Source organism: Sphaeramia orbicularis, chromosome 11, assembly GCF_902148855.1.
Source record: "Sphaeramia orbicularis chromosome 11, fSphaOr1.1, whole genome shotgun sequence".
NCBI lineage: Eukaryota > Metazoa > Chordata > Actinopteri > Kurtiformes > Apogonidae > Sphaeramia > Sphaeramia orbicularis.
The window spans coordinates 6,010,937-6,034,702 of NC_043967.1; the positions used below are offsets into that span (position 1 = coordinate 6,010,937).

The 23,766-nt window shown below is 40.8% G+C and overlaps 1 protein-coding gene and 1 long non-coding RNA gene across 2 annotated transcripts in view; one reads left to right on the forward strand and one right to left on the reverse strand.

The window, feature by feature from the left end:
• LOC115428800 (CUB and sushi domain-containing protein 3-like) overlaps positions 1 to 23,766 on the forward strand; it is a 965,368-nt gene that overhangs the window by 820,913 nt on the left and 120,689 nt on the right. The window contains exons 41-46 of the mRNA XM_030148025.1: positions 3,906 to 3,975; positions 4,445 to 4,561; positions 4,840 to 5,049; positions 6,435 to 6,623; positions 10,215 to 10,392; positions 21,524 to 21,669. Coding sequence (XP_030003885.1) covers positions 3,906 to 3,975; positions 4,445 to 4,561; positions 4,840 to 5,049; positions 6,435 to 6,623; positions 10,215 to 10,392; positions 21,524 to 21,669 — 910 coding nt within the window. The remainder of the gene's footprint in view (positions 1 to 3,905; positions 3,976 to 4,444; positions 4,562 to 4,839; positions 5,050 to 6,434; positions 6,624 to 10,214; positions 10,393 to 21,523; positions 21,670 to 23,766) is intronic.
• LOC115428802 (uncharacterized) lies at positions 1,660 to 19,704 on the reverse strand. Its single transcript, XR_003936686.1, has 3 exons — positions 19,609 to 19,704; positions 17,754 to 17,767; positions 1,660 to 1,672 (listed from the first exon to the last, which is right to left on the reverse strand). It is a non-coding gene; the product is annotated as an uncharacterized LOC115428802 (long non-coding RNA).

Below are 23,766 nucleotides of genomic sequence, written 5' to 3' on the forward strand. Positions count from 1 at the left end.
GAATGTTATTTTATTTAGTGTATATCTTTGTGATATCAGGACCAATGTCAGTTTAAGAACAGAACCTGCTGTTCACTTTTAATCCTCCTGGATCAAATCTAGTGTCAGATTCTGTTAAAGTCCCTGCTCTATAATTTACTTTAGATTGTCTTTGTGTCAAACTTATTACTCACATATATATTTTACTACTTTATACTTTGCTTTGAAAGCGCTTTATATTTGAAAGTACTCCTGGAAACAGGAGGTCAAAGGTCACCTGTGTCCAATATTCTTCTGCTCCATGACAAGATACATCCACAGGATAAATGTGGAGCACATATGTGAATGAATTCAACAGATAATGAGATGATGACCATGAATGGACAGACGGACAGACAGACACACACACACACAGACACGCAGACAGATGGACAGACAGATGAACTCTCCAATATGCTTTCCAAGGTAAAATACGTACGAAGGCCAAAAACTCAGATGTGACATGTAGTTTTGAGTCTGACTTTGATGGTTTGTTCCTTTTGTTTGAGTAAAGGAAGGAACGTCTGCACATAAGTAATAAATTAGAGTTTTTTAATCCAAACCAGCAGGAATGTGGGGTCGATCCTCAAACACTGCTCAGATTCTCTGATTTGTAGCCGCTGACTGTTTCTTTATCCCCTGATGCTCAAACCCACAACTGTTTAAGCTGTGAATCAGAGGGAAATCCTGCTCTCGGGTGATTTTCCAGTTCTGAACAGACATACAATGGAGCGGTGATTTTCTTTCTTTACACAACTGGTAAATAATACATGTGTCTGATCAGCAGTGCGCTGCAGATCTCATTGGAGATTTGTCTTTTTATTCTTCGTATCCATTGCTTTTCTGTGAATTTACAATCAAATCTCAACAATGTTTTGTCATTTACTGCATCATATCATAAACTACAATAAAACCAGAGGAAAAAACTGATTACACCACATTCAGAGAATACCAGTGTTTGTACAAATGTTTTGTAAACAGGTGTAGGTTCTAAAACAGACATGTTTACAGGATGAAAACTGCTGCATGCATTATCTCAGAATGAGTTGTACAACGGCATATTAGAGCCACATAAGAAAATAAAAACACTATCACTACGAGAATAAAGCCAAAAAATACTGAGATAAAACCCATAATTTTATGAGAATAAAGTTGAATACAAAAAGAGAGTCACAATTTTATAAGAATAAAGCCATAATATTATGAGAATAATGTCGTAATTTAAAAACAGGTGGAAAAATATCCTAATTTATGAGAATACAGTTGCACCCACTAGTCTCATAATGTAGAACTAGGAACATTTTCTGAGGTTCTACTTTCATTTGGGATTTACGCACAAAGGCCAGATACTGAGCCTATTAGCCCTGCCCACCAAATACTGAGCCTGTTAGCCCCACCCACCATCAACACATTAACATTAGTTGAAGGACTTTGAAGACAGTTCGCATACATTTGGGTTTGTTTCATCATAAGAACTTAACAGATTTGGGGCAGATGACTTTACTTACTTAAGGTTTACAATTTATAAATGATGACTTTTTAGCGCACTATTGCTATTGCTATTATTTATTTTCAAAATATTATGGCTTTAATCTCATAAAAATACATTATATTTTGTTAAATTATGAGTTTTTTTTTAAACTACTATTTTATTCTCATAATATTGTGTCTTTTTTCTCATAGTGACAAGTGTTTTTATTTTTCCATTGTGGCTTAATACACCATCGTAGAGTTGATCTATGTTTAGTTCATTATTTTTGCAGGACGGTTGCAGATGTTGTGTTATGTGGACTTTGTGTGATTCATAAAATCCTGACATTATGAGAGCAGTTTGATTATTGACGTCTGTTGAGTGAGATGAAATTTAAAACCCCCTGGGTAGGTTCTTATTCTGTATTATAAAAGAGAAGTGGACTATGTGTGTGTGTGTGTGTGTGTGTGTGTGTGTGTCTGTGTGTGTCTGTGTGTGTGTCTGGGTCATCACATTAACTCCATACACAGCTGACTGCTGCAGTTTGTCATACTTCTGTATTTTTGGTCATTGAACAGACTAGTGAAAACAGCAAGTTGATAGGACCAGTATTTTGGGAGATGTTAGTAATTTTGGAGTACAATAACCTTACAATCATAGATCATCATTGAAGTGGGTTACCTAGCAACAGATAAACAGTAGGGCCCTGTTGCCATGATGTCACATTTCCTGTGCAGAAACAGACATGTCAGCTGAGAGGTTATTCAACTGAAACTGAGAAGGGAATTTACCAAGAAAGGAAAGAACTAAAGAACTGAAGTGGATCAGAGGATCTAGAACCCAGGGTTCCCCACAGGTCAACACTATAATTATTATACTGTAATAAAAGTCCGAATTAAAAGCCTAATGTGTTTTTATGGTGTGATTCTTCAAGAATGCTACTTCATTTAATGCATACTTCGGTGTTTGGGTTAGTGTATTATTTACATTACTTGTATTGTACATATATATATATATATATATATATATATATATATATATATATATATATATATATGTGTGTGTGTGTGTGTGTGTGTGTGTGTGTGTGTGTGTGTGTGTGTATACAGGGTGGGGAAGCAAAATTTACAATGAACATTTAGTTGTTTTTTCTCAGCAGGCACTATGTAAATTGTTTTGAAACCAAACATATATTGATGTCATAATCATACCTAACACTATTATCCATATCTTTTCTGAAACTTTTGCCCATATGAGTAATCAGGAAAGCAAACGTCAAAGAGTGTGTGATTTGCTGAATGCACTCGTCACACCAAAGGAGATTTCAAAAATAGTTGGAGTGTCCATAAAGACTGTTTATAATGTAAAGAAGAGAATGACTATGAGCAAAACTATTACGAGAAAGTCTGGAAGATACCATTAAAGAAGAATGGGAGAAGCTGGCACCCGAATATTTGAGGAACACTTGCGCAAGTTTCAGGAAGCGTGTGAAGGCAGTTATTGAGAAAGAAGGAGGACACATACAATAAAAACATTTTCTATTATGTCAATTTTCTCGTGGCAAATAAATTCTCATGACTTTCAATAAACTAATTGGTCATACACTGTCTTTCAATCCCTGCCTCAAAATATTGTAAATTTTGCTTCCCCACCCTGTAATATATATATATATATATATATATATATATATGTATGCATTTTTCTTTTTCTGTTTACTTCTTCGTTCCATTGTTGGTTGTTTGTGGGATGTTCATTGGGATGGGTCAGTGTGTTTTTCTTGTACTGCTGCTGTAGTAACGAAACAATTTCCTGCAAAGGATCAATAAAGTATCTATCTATCTATCTATCTATCTATCTATCTATCTATCTATCTATCTATCTATCTATCTATCTATCTATCTATCTATCTATCTATCTATCTATCTATCTATCTATCTATCTATCTATCTATCTATCTATCTATCTATCTATCTATACTGGAATTGATTATGAAATTAGTTCTGCATGTAAAAGAATTAATGCTATATTTATTTTTACCAATGATGAAACAGAAGTTTACAAGTATTGCTTTATGGGTTTTTTGTTTGTGTGTTTGTTTTGTTTGTGAAGAGAAATATAATGTATGATGTTCATATATTTGGGTCAGCCTTCTTCTCTGCTACCACTACTGCTATGAATAATTTGGATATCGGAAGAAAAACTACTGTCAGTTAATTATTGCAAATTTACAGTGAAACATCTCACAGTTCACTGCTCCACACCACAGAGATACATGAATTCAGTTGTCATGGCAATGCATGAATGTTAATATTGCAGAATAAAACAGAATATTTGAGCCTGATTATTTAAATCCCATGATGAATAATTTTCCTACACACTTTGTCATGACTAATTCCGCCCGCTTTTCCATTTCTAGGGCAATGCCCACATCACCTGCATGCCGGGGCCTGTTCGCAGATGGAACTACCCTGTACCGCTGTGTCTCGGTTCGTATTCTCCTGCATACATCATGCCCACACACTCACAGTACACCATCTTCTTAGTTACATCCACACCATTAGTGCTGCAGAAATGATGCAAGCAGCCTCCATTGCCCTCCCTGACTCTCATGAAAATAAGCTGTTTGATCAATTTACTGTTGTGTGATGAGCTGATTATTTAGTATTCTGCACAGATTAGAAGTCTGCTTTTCAGCTGATGCAAAGCTAAGTCAGAGTCTGCCACAAACATGCACACTTTGCCAAACCTGAGGAAGCACAAGACCTCAACACATATCAACTTACACAACCATAATTTATTCAAGATGGTTTTAATTAAAGACTTGCAATATACGTATTTATGTAAAATGATGCTAAATTGCAGGATTAAGACAGTCACATGTTCAGTAAGTAACACAGTTTGTGTGCTGTACTCATCTGCCACTGTTTGACTTTGGTCTGTTATGTGCGTCTCCAGCCCAGTGTGGTCGGTCTATGACAGATGTAAGTGGAGTCATTCTAAGTCCTGGTTACCCTGGCAACTACCCCAGTGGATTAGACTGCACTTGGACGGTCAACTTACCCGTCGGCTTTGGTAAGAAGCACTGTCAGAACTTTGGAGCTGAGTATAAAACTCAAGTGTGTCCTTCTGTCCTCTGTCTCTGGACCCTTCATTTATCTGTTTGCTATAGATCTCTTCATTCAGTTACTTCGTCACTCGTTTCATCAGCGTGGGCAGTCTTTACCCACATGGTTAAAGAGTTTCCACTGATGAACCATCCACAAACCAGCATCAGCCTCCACATCCAGCCCCTCGGTCCAACCTCCTTTGTCCATGACTGTGCTGTAAATGTCTCGCTCTGTGTCTTCTAGGGATCCATCTGCAGTTTCTGAACTTCTCCACTGAAGCGATCCATGATTACTTGGAGATCCGCAGTGGATCACTGGAGACGGGCTCTGTGATCGATCGCTTCAGCGGTCCTGTCATCCCCAAAGCTCTCTTCAGCACCACTCACCAGACCAGCTTCTTTTTCCACAGCGACTACTCACAAAACAAACCAGGATTCCATATCACATACCAAGGTAAATGTTGGTGTCAGAAGTTGCTCCTACATCTTGTTTCCAGTGAATAAGATGAGACGTCCGACTGACACTTACGTGGTTGAAAGGGAACCTGGCATCAACTTGGAAACTTTAGTTGATTTAGAAAACTGTCTGAGTGACTTTATCTGGCAGAAGTCACAAACAATAGAATTATCTGAAAACCGAAAATACTTGTGTGGACTTCTAACACAGCTGCCTGGAACGGCAGGGTGCATGGAGGTCTTCTGGATTTGTATTCATTTCACTGATAAGATAAGTTTTTATTCTGTCAAGCACTAAAAAGGCTTTGAACACTCTGGTCTTGTTATGACAAACCATGTAGATAGCTTCAATTTATTTAGACCAGTTCTATTAATGTGCAAATTATAGTGGCTGGTGAATATGTTTTTGTGTCATGGAAGGAGTGCTGCTTTAAAACAGGAAAAAATGTGAGTAGCAATAATATCATAACCACCATTATTATTATTGTTGCTGCTGTTTGTTGTTCAGTCAGATTGATTTCATCTGTGTTTTTTTTCAAACCTTTGTACTTTTAGATTTGTGAAAAATCACAAAATTACTGGAGTATATCTTATACTCAATAATTGCACATATATCATACTGTTCATGTCTGACATCATACATTGCACTAGAGCTAGTATACAGCTGAGGTTAACACACACACACAAGGATCCAGCATTATTAACCTGAGACCTTCTGCACAAACATACAGTGGTGGTGGTGTTAACTGACCATAAACAACCTACCCTCATTAGAAGAAGAAGAAGAAGAAGAAGTAGAAGAAGGAGAAGAAAACACTAATAATAATAATCATAAGTTCAGACAGATCTCTGGGTGGTCTTGTAGGCCTGCTTTTCAGATTTCCAAATGTTGTGATCGTGTAGATGGAGCTCAGGCTGTTTTCTTCCAAACATCTGCAGAACACACAACATTATCTTTACATCTGTGGTGTTCCTGAACCTTCTGCTTCTGTCTATGGTGCACATGAACAGTTCAGTTGTACGGTTTCTGCTAAACCCCACATATATCCACAGACACCTCACTGGTATTATTTTAATAGAACCCGTTTGTCTGAGTCACATTCAAAGCCAACACATATTTGGATGGATATTCCAGTAAATTTTGTCAAAGACACAAATGACATAAAAGTTGGTTTGTAATGATGGATAATTGTGAGTGTGTTTCTGTCTCTGTTGATGGAACAAACACCTATGCTGAAAGGTCCAAGTCCAGTCAGGCTCATTGTTAGATAATAGGTCCTGAAAGCAGAGGTACAGTTCACAGTCCTTTAACACATACAGCCTATTCTCTGAACATCTGGACCGCTGTTACTGTTTCCTTAGTTTTCATTTGTTCTTTTTCAGCGTATCAGCTCCAGAGTTGCCCAGATCCACGACCGTTTCGTAATGGCAACGTGATCGGCACAGACTTCAGCGTTGGAATGACGGTGTCTTTTGAGTGTCAGCCTGGATACTCTCTGATTGGAGAGACGTCACTCACATGTTTACATGGAATCAGCAGGAACTGGAACCACCCACTTCCACGGTGTGAAGGTAACCAACACTTTACAGCAGAAGGTCACAGATGCACCAGGATTATTTCCATTGGTTCCACAGGTTTCTACACATGTTCACATAAGATAATTACCTTGTTGGTCTGGCATCATGTTAATAGAACAGTAATAATCATGATGACCTGCTCAGACTTTACAAATATGCATAGATAGGGAAACAAAAATGTGCTATTCACCTGATTTTCTCATTCAGTTCTGCTTATTAATTGATTATCTTGCATCATTTATGTTCAAAATATGATTTGAAACACATATGGTGATGTGTTCATGGTAAATAAATAGTTAAACTAGACTGTGGACCCTTTTGAAATTGCATAATAATCCTGTATACTGAACATGACCTTTTCATTTGTTTTACTTCCAGACTGAACCATGAGTTCGTTGTTAAACTGAGCTGTGTCTCTTCAACAGGGATTCATTAGTGTATTAGTTTAATTTATTTGATGTTTTTTGGCTTCTACAAACCAGGGGACATAAGCTGGTGCACATAGAACACAGTGGCTGTAAGCCTTTTCCAATTTAGAATATGAATAGAATTTAACTGCTATTATGTTTGGAGAAACTGCAGTAATCATAAATTATAAATGGGTTTTTCTGTGAAATGGGTCCTAAAAACAGGACAGAGGGGCTAAAAATTCAAACAAGATGGAGATGAATCTTATGAAGCAGGTTTGGAAGAACTTTGGGTCTATTTTAGAAAAAAAAGAGAAACTGTTTTTCAGATAAAACACATTTTTATATTATTTTTATACAAAAAATCTTCATGTAACATAATAAATTGGACACAGAAATTACACACGACTATTTTATTAAATATCTTTTTATTCTCTCATAGGTACATTTTGGGAATTGAATTAATTATTCAAGGCAGAGTGTTTGCCAAAAATGACCGCTGTTGAAAAATCACTGGTGATTTATGTGTTTAAATGTACAGGTTCCACATGTAACACCAGTGGACACGATGGGTTCCACACCAAACCTGGAATGAGACTGAGATTGATGAAAAACCCATGTGTAGATTAGAAAAACCACAAGGATCAACACATTTAACACAGTGTCTTTATTTATAGTCTGTAGAAGACCATTTACACGCATGTTTTCACATCTGATGCACTGACACCTAGGGAGATTTAATGTCCATATTTGGGTCCTATTTACGGACCCAATATTTGATTATAAATTCATTAATTATGGGATGGCTCAGAGCAAGAGGATAATTATTTTGCATTCATCTGAGATCATCATTAGGTCCATCCAGGGAGAAATCTATCTATTTACCTTTACCTTTTATTATGGGGTCTAAAAAGATGGAACAGTGACAGATACTAAAATAAACCCAGTTTCATAAACGGACCCAAATATTTGAAATTAAAATCAATTAGGCTCCGTTCAGATTGCAGGTAAACGTGGTCCAAATCAGATTTTTTCACCCATATGTGACCTGTATCTGATCTGTTACGGACAGTTTGAACAGCGCTGATCTGACCACTTTGACCCAGACAACTTTCATATGTGGTCCTAAATCTGACCCAGACCACTATCATATGTGGTCCTAAATCTGACCCAGACCACTTTCATATGTGGTCCTAAATCTGAGCCAGACCACTTTCATATGTGGTCCTTAATCTGGCCCAGACCACTTTCATATGTGGTCCTAAATCTGATACAGATCTGATATTTTCCAATGTGACTTCAGTCTGAACGTCCAGGTCGCATTTATCCGACCTTTACATCATTGAAAAGCAACAAACCTCCCAGTTGTTCGTCCCAGGAGGAGGAGCAGAGGAAAACCATATTTCCTTCTGTAAACACAGTGGGCCTGATTTACTAAGATCGCAAATAACGGGTGCAAATGTGCTTGCTTATGCTAAGAAATGCGCGTGCTATTGATTTGCGTGTCAGGGGTGATCAACTAAGATTGCCTGTGCAAATAACAACAGGTTCGAAGTCTTGGAGACCACCCTAATTAAATGAGGATTTTGCGTGCGGCACTGGTTGTCGTCATGGAGACAGTGCACTGTAAAAATTGCTCTGGGATATCCCAGCACTCGTAAGTATGAAGTAGTTCTTTTTCCACACTGAGGGGTGAATAGGTATTTCTCTGTTGTTGTTTATCAGTAGGGAAGTGTGTTATTAGTGAAATAAATACATTCTCTCGTTATGTCGCTCTGTATGGTGAGTGAAAACTTTTAAGTCCATGGACATGATAAAAAAAAAAAAACATCAGCTAATATAGCTGGTTCAGGATTCCAGTCACAACACCGATGACAGCACTGTTTGTGTGTCTATGTGTGTGTGTATTTGTGTGTGTATGTGTGTGTGTGTATGTGTGTGTTGTGCAGCACTAGAACCTGTCCCGTTCAGTCTCCCTTGCACACGCGACAGAAAGAGAGAGAGAGAGAGAGAGAGAGAGAGAGACGTCTCTCAGTAGTCAGTCCTGGCCTAATGGTGATGTGCTACTGGTGGAACCGGGCATGGGGGGCAGGCGGGCAGGCCCATAAAGTGGGGGGCCAAATGTCTCAAATTATTATGTTTTTCTCCCGTCATTCCAAAAATGTTAATGTGAAAAGAACCGATTAATTCTCTGCGTTCCCTTTGGTTGGGCCTATGCCGCCTCCTCGCTGTAACTGCAGCCAGTTTTGCACGAAGCTGTGCTAGTTAAAACCTGCCTTTCAGACGTGCTAAATATAGACGCAAAATTAGCCACCGCAATTAATTTCAGGTTTCTTAAATCACATTGTACGTGCTAAATAAATATTTGCACTTACTCCTCCCAATAATTTTGCACGTTCTGGCAGAAACGCCCATATTGCATATTCATCAGGGCAAACATGCTAAATGGGCTGCGTGTGCCATTTTGCCCATTTGAAAGGTGCAAACCTCGGCGCACCCTTTTAGTAGATAAGCTTCAATGTGTTTTTGCATGCGCAGTCAAGTTTGTGCACGTCTTTACACGCACAAACCTTTAGTAAATAAGGCCCAGTGTGTGTCTGCGTGGTCTCATATTCCATCTGGACCTCTTTTGTGCATGTGGGTCACTTCAGGGTAACATTCAGTTCAGATTCAAAACTGATAGAAGTCACATTTATTGTGGAATATGAACCAACGCACAAAAAAATCAGATTTCACCCAAAAATTAAATTGTGTGAACGGAGCCTTAGATGTTAAGTCATTAGAGGATGCAGCAGGTTGTTTTAATACATTAACACCTCATTATGACAATGGAATGATAAGTTTAGAAGCTGAACATTAATCTATTATCACTGATAAATGTTGAAATGTTTCCTTATATATAACCTTGTGTATTCATTGTTCAAGTGCTCAGTGATGGTTGCATCCTTTCAGTGATTAGCACCATGTTCATTCCTTTCCAGTTCCCGAGCTTCACACCTCAAATCAAACTATAATGACAATGCGCTGAAGGAATGGCTGTATTATCCAGTGGTCATTACATGACTAATGGAGACCTGGATTCTTTCAGTCATGCAGACAATTACGGAACCTTCATGTTGGTGGTGCTAATTAGTAGGTAATTTATTGTGAGTAATTCTGTTAATATTGTGTGTCCCAGCTCTCTGTGGTGGGAACATCACATCACTAAATGGGACCATTTACTCTCCGGGTCACCCTGAGGAATACCCCAACTTCCAGGACTGTGTGTGGAGCGTCCGAGTTCCCCCTGGACATGGGATCTATATCAACTTTACTGTTCTGAACACGGAGCCCATCTACGACTACATTACTGTGTGGTAGGTGTTCTGAAGCTCTTTACTCTGTGGAAAGTGGAAACGTGGTTTGAGAAACAGCGACGACAAATGATAGGTTACTGACCAACCGCTGAAATGCACTGATTAAAAAAAGACAGATTTGTAAAAGGAGGTTGGGTTAGTGTTCAGATCTGAAGAGTAGTCCCTGCTCTGGAACACTGGGGACCTGGTTTTACCTCCTGCATAGTTGACTCATTCCAACCTCTGAACCGTTAAATACATGACAGTCTGACCAAGAGGTGTTCAATGGGTTCAATGGGTTCAGTGTGTCAAACCGCTGAACTGATGAAAAAATTAGGATGAAAAAAAATGTTATATATTAAACACACAGGACATGGGAGGATACGATATGATGAGATGAGGTAAGATAAGATCTTAAATTATCTTATCTTATCTCAGCTCAGTTTAAGATAAGATAACATGGGCGGTGGTGCAGTGGATAACACTAGCGCCTCATAGACAGAAGGTCCGGTGTTCGATTCCAACACCAGTCGATGGGGGTGGGACCTTTCTGTGTGGAGTTTACATGTTCTCTCCGTGACTGCGTGGGTTTTTTCCAGGTACTCTGGCTCCTCCCACTATCCAAACACACGCACTGATAGGTTAATGGGTTAATCTAAATTGTCCATAGGTGTGAATGTGACAGTGGTTGTTTGTCTCTATATGTTCAGTCCTGTGATGAACTGGGGTGAACCCCGCCTTCACCCATAGGTAACTGGGATAGGCTCCACCCCCGTGACCCTTGTGAAGATAAAGCAAGTTCAGACAATGAATGAATAAGATAAGAGAAGACGAGGCAAGATAAGAGCAGAAGACAGGCAGAAACATTTAAAAGTGAAACAGGAAATAAAAGATGTGCTCTTCAGTGTTTTTTTCTGCTCATCCATGTGTATTCTTATCCACACGTATATGTATTAATTCTGTATTTGCAGTACAGTTGCTGTGCATTAGTGTGAACTGTTGTACAGTCTAACAGCTGTGCAGCGGTATCGCTTCTTCCTGCTCTTGGGTTATAAGAGTCTAGAAGAACTGCTCCCATGTCGATCCACAGCTGAAATCATGACCGTGTTTTGGGGGCAGGGCTTTGTAAAGTGTGGCTTCAGTAGGACCTTTTATCCCTCACCAACATTTCCTGAACTCAAGACTCCAAACCGTTTAACACCCAACCCAGACCAAGGGAACCAGAGGAGACCTTCCATTGTTTCCATAGTAACAACTCCATGTTCTCATGCATTTTTGTAGCTGGATATGCTTCGTAGGATATTAAATTATGAATGAGAACAGTGGTAGCGACTCATTTAGCGGCACTTCTACTATTAATGAAAGAGTGGAAACATGAAATAAACCCAGGAGGACTGAAAATGTCTTCATCTGTTCCCTGTTGGTGATGAGAGTAAACAGATTGACATGACTGACAGGGGAAACAGCTGATTAGAACGGTGCACTTGATGGTAAGAGATGAACTACAGCTCATACACACTGAGGTGAAGACACACCACATGAACATGGTGGAACAAGCAGCCTGTGGGGATGGGAACCAGTACAACCATCAGCTCTGAAACAGGTTTGGCTCTTGATAGGAGAGGTGTCGTCGTCACAGTAACCCGTTCAGCAAATTAGTGGCTGGCTTTGAAAAGATGTTAAAGAGTATGATGTCCTGTGTGAGTGTGAAGCAGAAGTTCTCCAGATATGTGGCACAAATGAAATAGCTAGATTAATATTATTATTATTATTATTATTATTATTATTATTATTATTATTATTATTAATTTATTTATTTTTACTAAGTGATGCAATACTTAGCAAAACATGTGAAAGACATAACAAATAAGACAGAACAAAAACAGATACTAATTTCATATTCATCATTATACATTAGTGTGTGTGTGTGTAAGATAGAGAAAAATGAAATAAAAGACAAAGGAATTGGTAACAACAACAAATGATAATTAACAAAAACAAACAGGTGATTCCAGGCACAACAAGCCCCACCCCTCGCACATATTGTATCTTATTTTGTCATGGATCCAGCTGATGTCATCATGTCTATGCGTGTGCTGATGTCATCAACTGCCTCTGTATATGTGTCAAGTTTGAAGGAAATTGAAACAAAATGAATGTTTTTATAGCTATGTTAAATTTCACCTATTATAAGTAAATGGGAGAAAAAAAAAAAAGATTTAAAACATTTGTAGTTTTCCTTTATGGCCCATGCATACTGAGTGAAATTTGAGAGTGAGAGAGAGAGAGAGAGAGAGAGAGAGAGAGAGAGAGAGATGTATGGGATGGAGGTATGCACTGTCAACACTACTAACCATGTACTAAATGTCTGGCACATGGGAAAATGCAAACACTTTTACTGACCGCTTGTGGGAAAAAAAACAATTGTAAATTTTGTTTTATCTTTGCATCATTTGTTCATATTTTTTGCGTCTTTTTCTAATTGCATGTGTCTAGGACACAGGAGTAGATGAAATACTGCAGTAGTAGAATTGTACAGAAATACTGTGATAGAATTCATCTGTCACTATTTATAGTTTTGTTAGTGCTATTTATTGTTTTAATTTGGCAGCGTTTTACCTGCTTTGGCAAAATGTTCTTCTGTATTTGATTTAATACCCATTTAGTCTGGACAGTGTCTACGTCCACAGTACCTGGCACGTGCAAAGCAGGGGGCCGGGGGGGCTTGAGCCCCTGCCGCTTTGATCCTCTGCCTACAAGTGCCCTTTTTACTCGTTTTTTTTTTTTTTTTGCAAAAAACTGCATGACTAAAATTTTCATGACTAAAATTTTGATCAATGATAATAAATGTTAAGAGTGGTTTAATTTGGCTGTCACTGGACCTGGTCATGGTGCCCTTTCATCTCTGTCACGCCACGCCCCTTCCTCCTGTGCAACCTTGCTTGTAAACACACACACACGCACATGTCATGTGGTCTGGAGAATGAATGAGGAGGAGGGAAGGGCCGCGATTCCAGGTACATGAGAGTCCACCCCGCTATCTGCCCAAAACATTCACTTGTCACTTTTGGTCCTGGTCCTATTCTTCAACAACTATAGTTTTGGGACCAAAAACCGATCGTAAGTGAGTAAATAATTCAATATCATAGTCACGTCATGGAATGAGCTCAAAGACTAGCTAACAGCTGGGTGCCCACCTGAGTCTGAGTCCTGCTGAAGCACTCACACATATTTGCTTCTGTTTTATTTCCATAAACTGTTGAGTTTTAGCTGCAAAATTGTAACACATGGTAATAGTCCTCACTTGCTGAAACAGTCACTTTTTCTTCAGTTTTCGCTGTTTCTGCATAATACCTTTAAGTTTACTCTGAGCTTTAATGAACATCTACATGATCAGTGAATTAAATATAGGGTAAAGGAAGTGATTTACACTGAAAAATGCAAAACACAGAGGTTTTTATTATAATAATTGGTGATAAATCACATGAGAAATGTTAAAAAGAGAGAAAAAAATCATTTAGAAGCTGCCATAAAAGTACCACTGGGTCTTAATGGGTTAAAAATGTGCTGAAGTAATTAAATTCTGCTAAACTGATATAAAATTACATAAAAAGAAAACACATCCAAGTCTTCTTCTCATCCAATACCTAAATCTAGCCCGTTTGCTGTACAAGAGTCATAAAACTTATGTAAAATCCCCCGACTCTTTCATCAGTGCCAACACTTTGACATTTCTGGTTTTGTTTCAGAAACTGCTGGATCGATTATCGTAATATCTTTGTTCGCCTCAAACATCTTGAGTGAATCTTGTTTGAAATAACCACAAACCTCCACAAATATTCCCATCAGCCTGGTCAATATTAAATGATACAGCTATAAATACTACAATATAAACTTTATTATTATCATGTAATGTTAAATGGTTTGGCTTGGGTTAACAGTTCCTCTACATGCTTATTTCTTAACTGTGGACCTAAATATCATCATAAATATGTCCTATAATGAAAAGAAACTAAATAGTCAATGTTTCACTGTAAAAGTAGGTGTAAAACCAGATGTAAAATGAAGGTATTTCTAGTTATTAACATTTACTGTCAAGCTTTTATACATAATTTAACATCTGTTTTTAAGAATTTGTCTTGGACTTACACTGCAAAAATCCAAATCTTACCAAGTGTATTATTCTCATTTACTAGTCAAAATATCTCATCACACTTAAAATAAGACATAATCACCTACAGAGTAACTTGTAAGGGAGATGAAATAACTTATTTTTAGACAATAGATCTAGAAAATCTTATTTCAAGAAATCTTACCGAGATAATTTTCACTTGTTCCATTGGCAGATTTTTTTTGGTGAATTGAGCAAAAATCACACAGGGCTTATATACACAGAAGGGAGGGAAGACAATGAGACACAGGTGGAACAAATCAGGGCGGAGACAGGTAATCAACACAGGTGAAACAATCAGGGAGAGGAAGCAAAGACACCAGACATGACACAAGAGGAGGATTTAACAAAATAAAACAGGAAATGACACACAAGACAGACAAAACATACAAGAGTCCAAGTACTGATATGACAGCTCGCCGTCCAGCACCTGGCAACCGCCAGATGCTCATCCAGGCCCTTCAGGAAGAGTGGGACAACATCCCCCAGATAGGATCAGGAGGTGAATCCAGAGTATGCACAGAAGGTGCACAGCCTGTGTTAGGGCTCAGGGAGGACACACCCAGTATTGAGGACATTGACCTGGACCATTTGGTCAATCTTTGACTTGCTGTGGATTAATAATGTTGCTTGTTGCTAAATGTGAACTTTGTAATTGGTGGTTATTTGTTTTCATGTGCCCTTTTGGAAGTTTGAGCCCCTGCCCCTTTATAGCTCGCTGCACAGCCCTGCACAGTACTGTGGTAGTAAATATGGGTGTGTCTGTTTCCATGGAGCCAATCAGATGTCCCCCCTTCCCTGTACACACCACAACCACATTATGTCAGTCAATTATAGTTTACTATGGTGTGGGGCATTGGTCACATGACACCAGTGTTGTCGGTGCCTGAAACGGTATTTTTGAAGAATGGGTCCTAGAGTGTAAACATGTCCCAGCTCCGCCCTGGTGTTGGTGTATGGATAGGATATGGATGGATAGCTGTATGGAAACCATGACGCCATAGTACCATGTGACCAGAAGAAGAAAACCCCAGACAGAACTTCCTGCACACGCTCAGTGCATTCTTCTGTGGTTTGAGTGTATCCTGCCATTGGCTCTGTCTGTGTTTGTCCATCCATCCATTATCTTCCGCTTATCCGGGGCCGGGTCGCGGGGGTAACAGTCTAAGCAGGGATGCCCAGACTTCCCTCTCCCCAGACACCTCCTCCAGCTCTTCCGGGGGGACCCCGAGGCGTTCCCAGGCCAGCCGAGAGACATAGTCTCTCCAGCGTGTCCTGGGTCTTCCCCGAGGTCTCCTCCCGGTGGGACATGCCCGGAACACCTCCCCAGGGAGGCGTCCAGGAGGCATCCGAAACAGATGCCCGAGCCACCTCAGCTGGCCCCTCTCGACGCGGAGGAGCAGCGGCTCTACTCCGAGCTCCTCCCTGGTGACTGAGCTCCTCACCCTATCCCTAAGGGTGCGCCCAGCCACCCTGCGGAGGAAACTCATTTTGACCGCTTGTATCCGGGATCTTGACCTTTTGTCATGACCCAAAGCTCATGACCATAGGTGAGGGTAGGAACGTAGATTGACCAGTAAATCGAGAGCTTCGCCTCTCGGCTCAGCTCCTTCTTTACCACAACCGACCGGACTGTCACCCAGTCCGGATGCAGTGTGGATTGGGTGACAGTCTGTGTTTGTGTACAGCACCATATATAGGTGTTGCATACGTATGACACCGTTTGACCCAGTTGGACTGTTTCCACCTGGACACAGATATTTATGGAAACCATACAAGTATGGACCACAAACTGTAAGAATCCACTAAAGACAAATGTCAGGAGCGTAGTGGTGTGGACGTAGTCTGGGGAACTGGTCCCCTGTGCTTGTCCTGGACCTGGATAGGCCCATGTGTGATGGTTCTGTCCACAGTACTGTGTCAGCAGGGGGACAGGTTACCAGTCTACAGAGGACAGAACCAGGACACTGATTGGACCTGAGGGACAGAGACACATGACAAAGGTAGTCCAACAGGACTGAGGACAGAGACGCATGACAAAGGTAGTCCAACAGGACTGAGGACAGAGACACATGACAAAGGTAGTCCAACAGGACTGAGGACAGAGACACATGACAAAGGTAGTCCAACAGGACTGAGGACAGAGACACATGACAAAGGTAGTCCAACAGGACTGGGGACACAGACACATGACAAAGGTAGTCTAACAGGACTGAGGACAGAGACACATGACAAGTGTAGTCCCACAAGACTGAGGACAGAGACACATGTCAAAGGTAGTCCAACAGGACTGAGGACAGAGACACATGACAAAGGTTGTCCCACAGGACTGAGGACAGAGACACATGACAAGTGTAGTCCCATAAGACTGAGGACAGAGACACATGTCAAAGGTAGTCCAACAGAACTGAGGACAGAGACACATATCTGGAGAACTTCAGCTTTACACCCACACAGGATGTCATACTCTTTAACATCTTTTCAAAGCTGGCCATTAATTTGCTGAAAGGGTTACTATGACGACCGACACCTCTCCTTGAATATAAAGTTCCTCTGCCATAATAACAGAATATCCCTCTTGTCATGTTTTGCTCATCTGTCTTTCCTGTTTTCCTCTGCCTTCTAGTCTTGCTCTGTGTTATTTGTAATACACAATCGTACCCGGTTCTCCCAGCCTTCATTATTCTTGTAGAGCAAAGCAGCCATTGGCAACAGCAGACATTTTGTCAATGCAGGAGTTGAAATGGTGCACAGACACCATGTTCCATAGAAGGGAAGGTGGTGGCACAACATAAATAGGCCCAGCAATTTGTTTCTCTAGCTGTCTTTTCTCTGGCCCTTCACTATATCTAAAGCATGTTGAATCTATGGCAGAGAACCATGTCAACACAGACAGAGGAAGGAGAACACAGCAGTAGGTGAGATCAGGCTCCACTGTAGACCTGGCCTGTTTTTAGACCACACACAGACTTGGATCTAAATGTGTGTTTAGGATTAGTGTTAGCATGTCATTATGTAAGCTGCACTTTTAACACTAAATGTCAGTAAAGTTAAAAGTAGAGTAACCAAGACTGTGATGCATAAAGGACTTTGGATGAAATAATGAGACCTGACCTGGAGGACTGATGTGGATTTTCAGGCTGGACTTCTTGACCCAGTGTGGGTCCAGCTGCAGACTAAGCCTGGTCCTGCCTAAGGCTCAATACCTTACTCTATATTCTGAGTCTTTCAATAGGTGGAAGTTTGGGTCTTTAAGGGTTAAAGGTGGAAGTTTGGGACTTTAAGGGTTAAAGATGGAAGCTTGGGTCTTAAAGGGTTAAAGGTGGACGTTTGGGTCTTTAAGGATTAAAGGTGGATGTTTGGATCTTAATGGGTTAAGACAGATTTAAGTGTGTATTAGTACTCTTACTGTGAACACTTACACCTCTGGTCCAGACTCAGATACTTAATACCGACTTCAGCACTAACTGAATCTAATACTGAAAAATAGATCAGATTTGTCTGTATTAGTGAATACACACACACTAAATACTGCTCCAGTGTGTTCCACAGTACAGAAAAAGGGTTCTCCAAACTGACACTCGACACCTCAGATGCATATAAATATATAATAGCCTTCTTCTAAAGCCCCTCATTTGAAACCCAGCTTTAATTGCCCTTTACTCTTTGAAGTGCTTGTACTTGACAACCAGGAAGAACTGCTTTAGCTACAAATATAAACCATCATGTGCTGTAAGTTGTTTTCTGGAAGCGCTGAAGTGTGTCCAGCTCATGGTCAGCCTTCAGAGTGTAGTTGTAGCTGGAGCTTTAACTATAATTGTAGCTGAAACTGTAATTGTAGCTGTATCCGTAGCTGTAGCTGTATCTGTAGCTGTAACTGTAACTCTAACTGTAATTGTAGCTGTAGCTGTGTTCACCCACTGCCCAATCAGACCCACAGCAGACATCAGCGCTGTGTTCACCCACTGCACAGTCTGGGAACCTCTGGAATCAGCCTGAACAGCAGGTCCCTGACATGACCTGTAAAGTAGAAAATCAGAAACACTGCTACACAGGCACAGAGAGAAGATAGTGAGCACATACACACACATACATACACACACACAAACACATACACAAATACATACATACACACACACAGAAATACTCACATAGACACACAAATACAGACAATGCATGCAAATACACACACACACAAATACACACACATACATACATACACACATATACACAAATACATGCACATACATACACACAAATACACATGAATACGCACACATACACACAAATACACACATACACTCATATACACAAATACATACACACAGAGACATGCATACATACACACAAATACACACACATACACACACAGTCGTAGACCCATCATAGACCCAGTGGTAGAACCAGTCATAGACCCAGTGGTAGACCCAATGGTAGACCCAGTTGTAGACCCATTCATAGACCCATTCATTGACCCAGTCGTAGACCCAGTCATCTACCACCAAGTCTACCACCCTGTGGTAGACTTGTTTCCCCGTAGAGCACAGAGTTTGTGATAAAGGTGTGATGTCCACAGCAGTGGCTCTCCTCCATCCACAGTCAGCTGACCTGACAGGCCGTTAGCCTGCTAATTGGGCTCATACTGTGGCTCACTTTGTAATTGTATGGTTCCAATTATCAAATGTGTCACAGATGTTATTGTATAGGCTCCCTCACAGGGTAAAGACTATATGTATTGGTAGGGGTTCGTTTCCATGGTAATTAGTGTGAAGAGCTGGACTCTGAGTGTGAACATGAGTCAGAGCGTTGCATTGTCACAGATCAGCTGACAGCTATAACTGACTTCATCCAAAAACACTTCACAGCAGGAAACACTCCTTTAACTTAAGGTGATGATGATCCTTTGAATCAGTGATAATGAGCCAGTTATTTGTGAGCTCCAGACTGACAGACGCTGGAGTCAGCATTAAAGGTGATCTATGCTAGTGACTTTCCACTGACTCTGACCCAGCAGCTGACTGATCTGCCTTCAGTTGTCATTGCCTACGTTTTCATTAATGCTAGACTCATACACTGGTCTACAGGTCAAATACTTTCAGAATAAATGTGGTTAAACTTTACTAAATGTGAGTCTCTGATCCAGACTAATCCAGTCCTAAATGCTGGTTGGTTGTAGTTTCACAGATACAGTCTGGGCTCCAAATGTGAAACTATAGAATTAATGATAGAATGGGTTTAAGTCCAAAGGAATATTAGTGTCAGATCTACCAGATCTACTTCAAACACTGTCTGCACATGACAATACATGGACTGTACAGGTTCTATCAGTGGTGCATTTATACATCCATTGGATAAATGGACTGTACAGGTTGTATCAGTGAAACATTTATACATCTATTGGATAAATGGACACAAACCAACATATATGTGGAAGAACACACCATCATATACCTGGAAAACAGCAGCAAACCAGCACTTTGGTCATTAGTTTTCTGATTCTGATTTTCTTATTAAAGTATGTCAGATTTAGCCCATTTTGAACCCAATCCTAATGCATCCCTTGGCCCCTCCCCCTTACCCCTACTCCTTGGTCCTTGCACTTGGCACTATCCCTTGAAACAGAGTTGTAAAACTTAAGGGTTGAAACATTCCCCTATTGCTGCATTTCCACTACGTGGACTCAACTCGGCCTTTTTGCATTTCCATTATGAAAAAGGACCTGGAATCTGATACCTGGTAGTAGTTTTTTGGTATCACCTCTGCCGAGGTTCCAGGACTGGGGACCAGATACTAAAACATGACATGTAAACACTGCAGACCACTGATTGGTCAGAGAGTCGTCTCTGTGACCCACCGTTTTACAAAAAATAGATGCAGAAGTTGACAGTAAATATGGCGGTAGGTTAGTCCACATGATGACCGTCTTTGGTGGCCAATGTAAAAATTCAGCATGAGCTTGACGAGACAACACACAACGAGCAAGTTTATCAGCAACTCTCTAAGCAGACGACATGGAAGTAACGTGCCACATCGCTATGACATCCAGGTACTCTAAAGTCGCTAATATCCTGTAATGGAAATGGTCTCCAGGAATAAGACCTGGTACCTGAGTCAAGTCGAGCCGAGTCGAGTCAAGCCAGCGTATGAAATGGGTCAACCCTTTGAGACCAGTTACATCATCAACAGTCATCGACGCCGCTATTCGAGCACTATTTGAACAGAATTATGACAGATTTGTCCTACCCCTCTGTTTGTAGTATGGTCCTGAAAAACCCCTGTTGGAGGGTCAAACAACCCTCCCCCTTAGCCCATCCCATCTGACTCATCGAGAATCAGGACACCCCTACCCCTTCACATGAACGCACAGAATGAGGGGGGGGGGGGGGGGGTGAATTGGGATTGGGCCCTGGTGTCTGAAGCAGGTATTTTCTAAGAAATTGTAGACTAGTGACAGTAGTGGGCCGACTAAAACCAAGTCCACACCCTGAATCACATTTATTATTCTTATGATATGACAGCACTTTAATCACTACATAGATAAGATATGTCTTTATTAGTCCCACAAGGGAAATTCCAGAAACACATAACCCTCCCAAAGCCACTGTGATGGTATCCACAAACAAAAGGAAGTTTGCACTGGTTTTATGTCCAACTTCATGACTTTGGAGTTTGTTGTGAGGGGGAAGATGGACCTGTATCCATATTCAATCGGTCTGGGTGCTGTCACAGTGTCCGTCTCTATTTGTAGTCAATGGAGCAGCTCCAGATTTTGTCTCATAAATATCATTAACTGTCTTCGATCTTTGTTTCTAGTCTCAGAGGAACCATTTCTTGATCACAAATGGCCGTTTAACTGCCCCAGATGATGACAATAACTTATCCAAATTAGCTCGACTCCTCTTCTGCGTTGCTCTATAAATACCCATGAAGTCTTTCCAGGAGTTTCTTTTGTGACACCAGCTCTTTATATGTTTGTTGCAGGGATGGTCCAGACCAATCTTCTCCTCAGATTGGACAGTTCAGTGGGAACACAGCTTTAGAATCTGTCTACTCAACTTCCAACATCATCCTCATCAAGTTCCACTCAGACTTCTCTGGAGCAGGCTTCTTCGTTTTAAGTTACCATGGTAAGAACAACCCCACCCCTCTACAACTGGCTCCACTCACTCAGCTTGTTTTTACTATTTTGTATTCAGTTCAATTCAACTTTATTTATAAAGCCCATTTCATACACAAAGCAGACTCAATGTGCTTCACAACAGGTATACAATATAAAAAGCAATCATAAAAATAGTGTAAGTAAACAATCATATGTGCACACACCTAAACTCACACATACCCACATAACCACACATGTACATAAACAACTCAACAGAACTCTGTCGAAAGAAGGTACGTTTTTAACCTGTTTTTAAAAATGTCAACTGATGTGTCCAGTCTAGTTGTATCAGGCAGGTGTTCCATTTTTGTGGGGCGTATACACTAAAGCTGCCCCTCCCCTTTCTTGGATCTGGTGTGAAGGACCAGTACGTTCCACTGCCTGTTGACCAAAGTGTTCTTGCAGGAGTGTGATGAGCAGATCTGTGATGGACTGAGGTCCAAGGCCATGTAGGGCTTTGTAAACCAGGAGCAGGACTTTGAAATGGATTCTTGTTTTAATGGGTAACCAGTGCAAGGATTTAAGAACAGGTGTGATGTGTTGGTGTTTGTTGGTACACTATATTGCCAAAGGTATTTGCTCACCTGCCTTGACTCGCATATGAATTTAAGTGACATCCCATTCCTAGTCTATGGGGTTCAATATGACATCGGTCCACCCTTTGCAGCTATCACAGCTTCTCTTCTGGGAAGCCTGTCCACAAGGTTTAGGAATGTGTTCATGGGAATTTTTGACCATTCTTCCAGAAGCGCATTTGTGAGGTCACACACTGATGTTGGACGAGAAGGAATGGCTCTCCGCTCTAATTCATCCTAAAGGTGTTCTCTGGGGTTGAGGTCAGGACTCTGTGCAGGCAAGTCAAGTTCATCCACACCAGACTCTGTCATCCATGTCTTTATGGACCTTGCTTTGTGCACTGGTGCACAATCATGTTGGAAGAGGAAGGGGCCAGCTACAAACTGTTCCCACAAAGTCGGGAGCATGGAATTGTCCAAAATGTCTTGGTATGCTGAAGCATTCACAGTTCCTTTCACTGGAACTAAGGGGCCCAGCCCAGCTCCTGAAAAACAACCCCACACCATAATCCCCCCTCCACCAACCTTTACACTTGGCACAATGCAGTCCGACAAGTATTGTTCTCCTGGCAACCACCAAATCCAGACCTGTCCATCAGATTGCCAGATGGAGAAGCGCAATTTGTCACTCCAGAGAACGCGCCTCCACTGCTCTAGAGTCCAGTGGCAGCGTGCTTTACACCACTGCATCCGGCGCTTTGCATTGCACTTGGTAATGTATGGCTTGGATGCAGCTGCTCGGCCACGGAAACCCATTCCATGAAGCTCTCTGCGCACTGTTCTTGAGCTAATCTGAAGGCCACATGAAGTTTGGAGGTCTGTAGCGATTGACTCTGGAGAAAGTTGGCGACCTCTTCGCACTATGCGCCTCAGCATCCGCTGACCCCGCTCCGTCAGTTTACGTGGCTTACCACTTCGTGGCTGAGTTGTTGTCGTGCCCAAACACTTCCACTTTCTTATAATACAGCTGACAGTTGACTGTGGAATATTTAGGAGCGAGGAAATTTCACAACTGGATTTGTTGCACAGGTGGCATCCTATCACAGTTCCACGCTGGAATTCACTGAGCTCCTGAGAGCGACCCATTCTTTCACAAATGTTTGTAAAAGCAGTCTACATGCCTAGGTGCTTGATTTTATACACCTGTGGCCATGGAAGTGATTGGAACACCTGATTCTGATTATTTGGATAGGTGAGCGAATACTTTTGGCAATATAGTGTACCAGTGAGAATACATACAGCTGCATTTGGAGTGAGTTGAAACCTGTGAATACTGGACTTTAGGAGTCCAGTGAGTAATCCATTACACCAATCTAGCCTAGTTGGTGTGAATGCATTGATTAGTTTCTTAGTCTGATTTTGACAGAAAGCCCCTTAATTTGGAAATGTTTTTGAGATGATAGAATGATGATCTTTTAATGTGGTTGATATGACTTTTGAACTTTAGATCACCAATTATCCATAATTACACCCAGATTTTTTGCTTCAGA